This window comes from Auxenochlorella protothecoides, assembly GCF_000733215.1.
Source record: "Auxenochlorella protothecoides strain 0710 unplaced genomic scaffold scaffold37, whole genome shotgun sequence".
Lineage (NCBI taxonomy): Eukaryota > Viridiplantae > Chlorophyta > Trebouxiophyceae > Chlorellales > Chlorellaceae > Auxenochlorella > Auxenochlorella protothecoides.
The window spans coordinates 300,469-309,687 of NW_011934458.1; the positions used below are offsets into that span (position 1 = coordinate 300,469).

The following is a 9,219-nucleotide window of genomic DNA, read 5'->3' on the forward strand; positions in this document are numbered from 1 at the left end:
CTTACCTGGTCAATCTCGTACACAAACCTGTTGGCACGCCCCACGATGGCCCTGAATTCACGCACCCACTCCCCATTGCCGACCATGGGCGTGCCGGTGCCGACCACGCTGACAGAGGCGTTGGGCCAGAGCGCACTGGCCCAAACGCCAGTGAGCGAAGCCAGGCCCGACCCCAGGCTGTGCCCTGTGCGGTAGGAAAGAGGGGGGGAAGGGATCTGGTTATCAAGTGTGCAAGTCAGTCCAGGGCATGGTGGTCGAGGGAGAGGGAGTTTTGAGGCGTGCCCGCGCCCCTGCCTGCTCCTGCCACGACGCTGTAGGGCTGCCTGCAATTGCACTGGCCCAGGCAGCGGGCCGAAGCAAGGCACGGCCACACAGCTCTGCCCCTTCTTGCTCCTTCGATTGGGACCCCCCGCCCCCCCCCGAAAACAAAGAACTCTCCTCACCTGCGGCGACAACCCTGCGCGGAATCAGGCCGCCGCTCAGATCCAGGACCACGGCGGTGATGTTCTCCTCGGCGCTGGGCGCGGCGTCGGTCAGGCTCTCGAACTGGTTCAGGAAGCCTTGGTGCACGCCCACGCCGTCAAACACGTCGGCGCCGGTGGGGCGAAAGTCAGAGGACTGGGAGACCAGCAGGTCCTGCACCCAGTCTGCCTCGGTGTCGGTGCCCTCAAACACTATGTAGGCGGTCTCGCTGGCGGCGTCCCAGGCCACGGCGGCCGAGGCGCCGGTGCCGCCGCTCTGCAGGTAGCGCCGGGGCAGGCCCTGCACAGGGTGGAGATGGATGGGTGTGAGGGATGGATGGCAAGGCTGATGATTGCGAGTGTGGCTGTGCATGCAGGTGAGGGCATGCCTGTGACAATGAAACACCTGGAGGGCTGAGGCGTTGTTGGGGCGCCACAGCAGGCAGGCGGCGGCCGCGCCTTCCCGCGACTTGCAGAGGATGGGGGGGCAGGCCGAGGGGGCCGGGCCGGGGCTAGTGGGCGAGGGGGCGATGTCGCCCAGAGGGGCGGTGGCGCCCGCCTGGGCGTCGGCGGGGTATGGGGGCGGCAGGTTTGGGAGTAGCGTGGCGTTGCCCACGGTGTTGGGCCCGATGGTGGAGTTCACTGAGTGATTTTGGGAGGGGTTTGAGGGGAAGGCCTGGGATGAGGCGGAGCAGCACAGGACTGGCAAGCAAATGCTGCTCTGGGCTGAGGATGAGAGTCGGTGGATCCAGGACGATGTTCTGTTTCATGCTCTGCACATGCTCGACCAATTTCTCACCCTGCCCTAACAGGCCCAGTCCCCAACAGGCCCAGTCCCCAAGCTGATGGGGTCCCCATCTCACCCAATCCCCAACACGTCCAGTCCCCAGGTGATCCACACCCTCCCACAATAAACCCCTCTTCCTCCACCCCCCCAACCAGGCGCCCACCTGCCATGGCGGCCTGATCAAAGAGACTCTGCTGCGGGTCGTGCTGCGTGGCGTTGATGATCTGCACGATGTCGCTGGAGTTAAAGGGCCAGACGTAGTACAAGCTGACCAGCTGGTCAAAGGCCCAGGAGAACTGGGGGTTGAACCCGGTCCAGGGCATGCCAAAGGTGATCACATCGACGTTGGCCCGCGGGAAGGCCAGCGCCAGGGCCGGGCCCGCCAGTGCAGCCAGGCCGCCCCCCGCCGCCTGACCCGTCACGATGATGTGCAGGGGGGTCTCGGACCCCATGATCTCCTCGACGGCCTTTGTGCGGGGGGGCGGGGTGTGAACAGGGGTTCAAGAAGGCACATAGGGTGTGGATGCGCAGTTTCATGTCTGGGTAAGGCTGCTTCAGGGCCCACAAAAAGCCACGGGGACAACGAAGAGAGTGGAGATGAGGACAAGGGTACCATGGGCATGGCCATCTGCATACGACCTGGGGCAGGAATCCCTGTGCAAAGTCATGGAGTCGCCAAGATCCCCTGGCAGGCCTCGGCATCACCCACATCCAAGCGTCCCCACCTCCACCAGCGTCCCGTTGGTGGAGCCGGCGCCGTCCAGCAGGTCACTGAAGGAGTCGAGGAGGAGGGTGGGGGCGGCGGCGGTGCCAATCCAGTCCTCCAGGTAGGGCACTGCCTCGGTGGTGTTGAAGGAGTCCAGGGGATTGCTGTTCAGCCTCCCGCCCTGTGTGCAGGAGCTTGATGAGTTTTAATGCTCACTTACCATGACGACGTCGCTTGCCTGCAGATGCGAAACCATGGTGTCACAAGGGAACGACCGAAAGCAGGCTCCATTCTGCACCCCAACCAATGACCCCTCCTCACATACTCCCGCTCTCTCACTCAAGATTCAGTGCCCATGCAGCCACCCCACTCGCACCTGGAATGCGACGATGGCCTGGTTGAGCCCGGCATGGCGGATTGTTACCACCGCGTCCTCGGCCAAGGCCAGCTGCACAGCCTCATCCTGGTAGTCGCTGGCATTAAGATTCACGGCATACTGCAGCGCTACCAGGGTCTTCACGACGATGGGACCTGGTGTGGGTGGGTGGGTGGGTGTGTTCAAGGGGGAAGGGGTTGAGGTGCCTGAGGGATTGATGCCAGAGGAATCGAATATTGGGATGAGCTGTCTACAAACGTGGCACCAGACCCTAGAATCGGGTGGCATGGAGCCCATGCGGGTGTTGCTCCGTGACATCAAGATACCAATCCTCATCACAGCCACACTGTCCAATAAAATTCAGAGTGGAAGGCATCGGCGTAGTCCACACCCGGGCATGCACCTCCATCGCTCACCATACTGAATGGAGGGCAACAGCGGTGTCACCTCCCCTCCGCTGAAAAATGTACGAATGTCGCTTCCAGCCCCGCTGACAGCTCCCACCGCGGTGTTCAGACCCGATCGCACGGTGTCCAGCGAGGAGTCCACAAAGTCTCCAGTGGCGTTGGCAGCGTCGGACAGGGCACCCCCCACAGCGTTCGCTGCATCGCCTATGGCCCCTCCCACGGTGCTCACGGCATTCCCAGCAAAGTTGGTGGTGGCATCAGCCGCGGTGTCCACCGCGTTCCCGACAGTCCGGGTGGCATCGCCCAGAGCGTTCCCGATGGTGTCGAAGATGTCAGCTTTGCATGGCCCTGCCAAGAGCAGCAGCGCCAGGAAGGCAATGCAGGGGGTCGCACGCCTCATTTCGCCCAATTTCGAGGTCTAGCTATAATTACAAGGCTTTCGTGCGCGATTGAAGAATGGTTGGGGTTACATTTCGTTGGTGAGTTTGCAACTCCATCGTACCGCGTTCATGGAGAGGGGGATGTACGTAATCAGCTCCCATTCTCGACGTGGCCGACTTCCATCTACCTTCGCTCAGAAATACAAACCCTTCTTCAGCAGATCTGTGTGCGTTACAAGAATAAAATGGTACGTCAACCTGAAGGAATGGCACTCTGCCAAGCATGATATACATGCCTGCCAAGGATCTGGGAAGGGAGGATGCCACGCACAATCATGTGGAGGACCCAGAACGCATTCTCAGTTTGATGTTTTTTCAAACCTCCAGAGGGTTTGAGGGTAAAAGGCGGTCGCCCTCACTGCCTGAAATTTGAATCTCGTCGTCCGGCAATCCAATTCCCGCTCCCATGGGCAACCTCTGGAACTCTGCTGCTCCCCCGGTGTGGGCGGTGGGCGACCCCAGCGAGATGCCATTCCCCGCCACCCGTGCCTCCTTGGGCACAGCAAAGCTCTCCACCTCCCCGCAGGTGACAAACAGCACGATGCCTGCCGCGATGAGGCCAAAGCATGTCAGGAACTGAGCCAGGGAGGTGCCCGTGAAGCCGTCTGTGACATGTGAGGGGAGGGGAGGATCTCAGTGGACTGCAAGATACCCCAGCAGAGGGTGGCAAGGGCGACGAGCAAGGCAGCGAACATCAAGGCACCCCAATTCCTGTCGGCTGTGATCATCCTATGATGTGTCCGACGCCTTATGCAGCCTCGACAAGGAAGTGCATGGCATGGCCGTCCCCCTCGAGTGCATCTTTGTGCACCGCCACGGGGTGCAAGCAAATCTGCTCCCCTTCCCTTCGCCCTGCCTCACCCGCCCCCCCCCCCCCCACCACACACCAAAATACCAACCCCTCACCCAACAAGAATCCCCTGGCCAGGCCAGTCCAGACGTCGGCGGCCAGGAGTGAGAGGTTGAGCAGGGCAGCGCCCCGCGCCTTGAGCGCCAGGGGCACGAGGGAGTAGAAGGCGAACATGGCTGCCCCAAACCCGGCAAAGGGCGCCACCACGCCCAGCGTCCACGTCGTGCGCAGGAGCAGGGGCCCCTCGAGCGCCAGACCCTGGGCCAGGGACCACAGCGCCCCGGCCGCGCCCAGCCCGGCCAGCAGCTCCTCCGCGTCCACGCTCGCGCCCAGCAGCGCCTCCTGCACCACGTTGCTGGCGGCGTACAGCGTGGCGCCCAGCACCGCCACGCCGTCGCCCAGCAGCGGCCGCGAGGGAGAGGGCTGGAGGCTGGAGGCCGCGGGCCGGCCGGCGCTCTCATCTGGCACCGCACCCAGCCCCAGGCCGCCCCTCCAGCCGTCGCTGGCGGCCAGGGCGAAGAAGCCCAGCACGCACAGCGCGGCCCCCGCCACATGGCCCCGGCCGTACCGCGCGCCCAGGCAGGCGGTGGAAAGCAGGAGCACGGCGGGGATGGTCCAGGCGTCCAGCAGCTGCACGCTGGTCAGGCTGGTCCAGCGGTAGGCGGCCACGAGGCAGGCGTTGGCCTCCACGTCCAGCAGGGCCAGCACCGCGTAGACCCAGGGAGGGGACCGCCAGGGCGCCCGCACGCCCCGTCGCCGGGCGCGCACGGTGCCCCAGACGCAGGCCAGCGCCACGTAGGTGGCGCAGGACTGCAGGGTTGGCGCCGAGACGCCCTGTGTGGGTTAGGGGGGGCAAGTCCAGTGCACGGCCGTGAAGGGGGCCGAAGCTGGGCAACCTCAATGTCATAAGTTAGCCGGGTCCATGCATCCGAGACCTTGTGCGGCTGTGCTGTGGGGTCCCCCATCAGTGCTTCAGTGCTCAAGTATGGGGGGTGAGTGAATGCCGGCTGGGTACTCCCCTCATGCTTCCCCCTGGCCCAGTTATCACCTGTCGCACGAGCAGGACGGAGCAGAGGGCGGTGCATGCAATGAGAAGCGCGAGCACCTGGCCCAGCAGCACTGCACGCAGCAGGCCGCCCATGGCGAGCGCCATGGGCGCCGGGTCTCGTGGGTCTCGCAAGGAGGCGTGTCACACACCAACCTCACAGGCACCCTTGCCTCTGCACGGCCCCATGCCGGGATGCTGGCAATGCCGCATATTATCGCAAATAAGCCCGTGCATACAGAGCACTGCAGGGGACAGGAGGCGCATGTTTCACTGCGCATGTCGGTGCACCTTTCGCGCCCTGATCCCAAGCAACCACACTTGACCATCGTCACCATCCCGAAACAGTGCAAACGCCCGGCCACACGGCGCCCATACTGCCATCAAATCAGGCGTATGCTTATTTCACTGCCTGAATCATAGATCGCACCCAGGAGTAGGCCATCGCTTGCGATAACGTCACTGGTCAGCCACGGGGTCGTCGCAGGTGACTGAGCGCGTCCCTCGGCACCCTCCCCCCCGCGATGGTGGACGGGGAGGTGGTGACCGTCACCCGCTGGCCCGATGACGCACCAGGCACGCAGTTGCTGTCCATCCGGGTGGATAAGTCGGTGGACGACCTCTTCCTGCTAGCCTACGGGTCCAGCACCGACTTCACCGTGAGGGGCCTGGGCCTGGATGGGGATACTCCTGGGGCCAGGGCACGCCTCTGCCCGGGAAGTGGAGGGAGTGGCTTGTATGTACTGATGTTGTAGTGCCTGCAAGGGATCTCATTCACCGGCTTGTTGCATGGTGGCTGCTGTAGCGTGGCTCACCCTCTGGGTGTAGGTCTCACCTGAGGCCCTCATCACTGAGCATTACACCTCCGGCCCCTGGACCCTGCCCCAAAGCACGCCAGCTGACCAGGTCCCACCACCACCTCACCCCCCTCCTCCTGCCCCACGCTCCGCAGACCCAGCTGCACGCGGCGGTGGGCAACCGGGAGGTGGTCGCCAGCGACTGGCGCACCAGCACCAACCAGCTGTCGACCAGCGCGGACACCAACACGCCGCCTGCGCTGGGCGCGCTGCGGCCTGGCTGGGTGCGCAGGGTCCGCTTCCTGGGCACCTCCATGGGCTCCGCCTTCAAGACAGTGGAGTTGCAGCAGCTGGAGGAGGCGCGGCCGGGGGCGGCCTACCGTTTGGAGGTCTGCGTCAGCACCACCGCCACCTACGGCGACAAGTTCCGGCCCGTGCTGCGACACACGTTGGCCGCTGCGGGGCCGGGCGCCAGCGTCCTCACCATCTCCGCCACCGTCGTATTCGTGGGCAAGGTCAATGGCTTCATCAAGGGCATGATTGAGCGGGGTGAGGCCTGTGCTGTGGTGGCATCGCGGGAGTGCGTAATCTTGAAATGGATGGGGGCCTGATGTATGGATCCTGTCACAGACAGAGCCCCAGGCTGGTCTTTGGCGCTCTACATCGATGGCCTTGGGGCCTGCTGTCTTCGCACGCTCCACCTTTGCACCGGCCCCTCTCACCCATCCTCTCCCTCCCACCCAACCCAGGCGCACGCGACGGCATGGTGAAGAACTACGCGGCCTTCCGGAAGACGCTGCAGGGCTTTGCGACGGTGACCGACGCCGCACCAGGGGAGGGGCTGGGCCCCTCCGTCCCCGGCGCCGCCCCCGTCCCCGAGCCCGCAGCAGGGGCCCTGCCCGCGCCCGGCCTGCTTGTCACCCTGGTGAGCGGGGGTCGAGGGTGGTGGCAGCATCCATGGTGGGTGTTCAGGACAGGCTTTGTGGGAGTGCCTGGCCTCACCTTGGCACTGGCTTGCCCACTCTTACACCCCCACCCTTCTCTTCCCCCCACCCTTTCGTGGACTTCCCGCAGTTTGGCTCGGAGCTCGTGGAGGCCACTGCCCCATGGGCGCAGGCAGCGCAAGGCCTGCCGGGCCTGGCCACGCTGGGGTCGCCCGTTCTGCAGGGCGCGCTGTGCACGCTGTGCGCGCTGTCCCTGCTCCAGTTTGTCGTCCAGGTGCTGGCCTTCCTGCACCGCGCCAGCCGCGACCCGCAGGACACGGTCTCCGGTTTGGCGCACGTCGCCTTCAAGGTTGGAGACGGCGCCGGGGAATGGACGCCGTGGGAGGCCTTCCCTGACGGGAGCTGGGGATGGGGGGGGGCCGTGCCCTGCATCGATTTTGGCGAGCCCGGGGTGGGCGCCTGCGTGGCGGTCCTGACTGCGCTGCCAGCCCAGGGTCAAACCTGCCAGGATTTCTGATCCCTCAGTGCCCTTCCTTCATGTCTCGCACACCGTGGCCCTGTCTCCCCTTGCAACAAATCTATGGCAGGTCATCCCCGTCCCCGAGTCCAGCGGCCATGTCCTGGCGGCCGCCGGCATCCTGCTGGCGGTGCGGGCGATGCTGGGGGCCCTGGCCGGGGTCATCCCCGCGCCGCCCCCGCTGGGCGCTGCTGCGCCGGCCGCGGCCGACGCGGCGCCGCCGGCGCCGCAGGAGGTGAGGGGCCGGGTCCTGTGGAGGTCTCGAGGAGGGGCAGACCCCGTCAGCTGGCCTGGACACCGAACACCATGCTCGGGCACGGGGCAGGCAGGCGTCCTCCATTCAATCTCACGCCCAATCGCCGACTTGCCACGTCACAGCCGGCGCCAGGCGGCACGCCAGCGCCGGCGCCCGTGGAGGCCGAGGGCCAGAGCGAGGGCGTCAAGTACGAGGGGTATGCGGAGGCCATAGCCATAGCGCAGGGCCAGGTGAGCTGGGCCCGTACGTGGCTGGATCAGTGGTGGGGTGAGCGTTCGGGGCCGGGGATGTGCACGATGGCCTGTGGCGGAAGTGGCGCTCCGCATCCGTTGCTCCATTGGTGTGCTCGTGATATCTGATCATCGCCTGTACGTTTGAGAGACGATGCCAAATGTCGAGATGTTGTCGCCCTCCTCACCCATCGCCTGCGTGGGATGAATTGCAGATCCAGGCGCAGTCAAACTCGCGATCCTTCTCCTCCCTCCTATCTTTCCCTTGGGTGGGTTGAGGTGATGGGGCGGCTGGGTCTCTGTACTGATGGAGGAATGCAAGCTTGGTCCTGGGTTGCCTTGCTGTGGTGGTAATAGATTCCTAGTGCCAGCTGGTTTGCAGTCCCAATCCATGCCCCGGCCAAGTCCAGGCAAACAGTGAACTACCCATGGTTGCTGCTGGCAAGCTCAACCTTCCAGCTGCTGTACTGGGCCATGACCCACCTCAACCTGCCTGCTCACCTATGACCATGCTATCACTGCCAAGCCAGTGCCCCACTCTTCCCTCTGACGGTGCAGGCTTCCAGTCCTGCCGCCCTGCCACCTGCCCCCTTTGCCAACTCGACGCCAGACAAGGCCGTCCCGACCCCAGACGCCAGTCCCGCCAAGTCGGTGACATCGACGGGCCCTGGCTCCGTCCCAGGGACACCTGGGACAAATCCTGCCCCTCAAGCCATCCTAGAAGGTGGGCAAGTGGTACTCGCTTGCACCCCTCAGCCGTGGGAGGTAGCCCGTGACCCGCTCCCCAGCCAGCTAGAAGTAGACCTGTCGAGCTGACCCACGCTTTTGAGGCACTGCAGAGGGAATCCCTCCTGCAATCAGACCATGTCCGATCCCAACCTTGGCTTGAACCCTAAAACCCTGGTGCAGGCCTGGAGCGGGGGGAGAGCGAGACGGTGGGTCACGGGGCACCAGGGCATGTGCCCAACCTTGCGATGTGGCTGCGTCATTTCCTTCGGGGACCCTGTGTCGGCCGGAGCTAGGGAAAGGGCTACCTTCTCTGAGCTGCGACACGGCATGCCATGCCAAACTGACTTCAGACTCCCTGCCCGATAAACTCATTCCTCCCTTGCTTCTCCTTCCATGCAGGATGTGCTAGCGGAGCGGCTGATGAGCCCCAGGGGCCGGGCCAGAGACCTACTGGGCCCCACCTCGCGCCAAGCGGGCGGCCAGGCCGTGATGGAGGAGGTGTTTGAGAACGAGAGGCTCCAGGTGAGCCGGGATGGGGTGGGCCCGGGAGTGGGGGGGGGATCATCGTCAGCCTCTTGGGTGTGTAGCCTGCTGAGCATGCGGCCCCGGGCTCGTCGGTTGAGCATTGTGCGGCCACATGAGCCATCCCCCCCTCGCCCCTTTCAAACCTGTGC

General features: G+C 64.7%; 3 protein-coding genes across 3 annotated transcripts in view; 1 reads left to right on the forward strand and 2 right to left on the reverse strand.

Moving 5' to 3' along the window:
• The window catches only part of F751_3561 (Lipase), a gene marked incomplete at both ends in the record, with an annotated part of 4,543 nt that extends 1,406 nt beyond the window's left edge, over positions 1 to 3,137 (reverse strand). Inside the window, 7 exons of the mRNA XM_011403474.1 lie at positions 6 to 184; positions 444 to 762; positions 868 to 1,103; positions 1,412 to 1,715; positions 1,974 to 2,135; positions 2,331 to 2,485; positions 2,747 to 3,137. Coding sequence (XP_011401776.1) covers positions 6 to 184; positions 444 to 762; positions 868 to 1,103; positions 1,412 to 1,715; positions 1,974 to 2,135; positions 2,331 to 2,485; positions 2,747 to 3,137 — 1,746 coding nt within the window. The remainder of the gene's footprint in view (positions 1 to 5; positions 185 to 443; positions 763 to 867; positions 1,104 to 1,411; positions 1,716 to 1,973; positions 2,136 to 2,330; positions 2,486 to 2,746) is intronic.
• Positions 3,138 to 3,492: 355 nt separating this feature from the next.
• Positions 3,493 to 5,180, reverse strand: F751_3562 (Solute carrier family 35 member F1; the record flags this gene model as incomplete). The annotated part of the gene is made up of 3 exons (XM_011403475.1): positions 3,493 to 3,782; positions 4,084 to 4,861; positions 5,076 to 5,180. 3 exons carry the CDS (start codon positions 5,178 to 5,180, stop codon positions 3,493 to 3,495), a joined length of 1,173 nt encoding a protein of 390 aa, XP_011401777.1.
• Positions 5,181 to 5,596: 416 nt separating this feature from the next.
• F751_3563 (hypothetical protein) overlaps positions 5,597 to 9,219 on the forward strand; it is a gene marked incomplete at both ends in the record, with an annotated part of 5,560 nt that continues 1,937 nt past the window's right edge. Inside the window, 9 exons of the mRNA XM_011403476.1 lie at positions 5,597 to 5,731; positions 6,025 to 6,418; positions 6,619 to 6,683; positions 6,944 to 7,162; positions 7,401 to 7,460; positions 7,709 to 7,816; positions 8,375 to 8,540; positions 8,726 to 8,751; positions 8,945 to 9,067. Coding sequence (XP_011401778.1) covers positions 5,597 to 5,731; positions 6,025 to 6,418; positions 6,619 to 6,683; positions 6,944 to 7,162; positions 7,401 to 7,460; positions 7,709 to 7,816; positions 8,375 to 8,540; positions 8,726 to 8,751; positions 8,945 to 9,067 — 1,296 coding nt within the window. The remainder of the gene's footprint in view (positions 5,732 to 6,024; positions 6,419 to 6,618; positions 6,684 to 6,943; positions 7,163 to 7,400; positions 7,461 to 7,708; positions 7,817 to 8,374; positions 8,541 to 8,725; positions 8,752 to 8,944; positions 9,068 to 9,219) is intronic.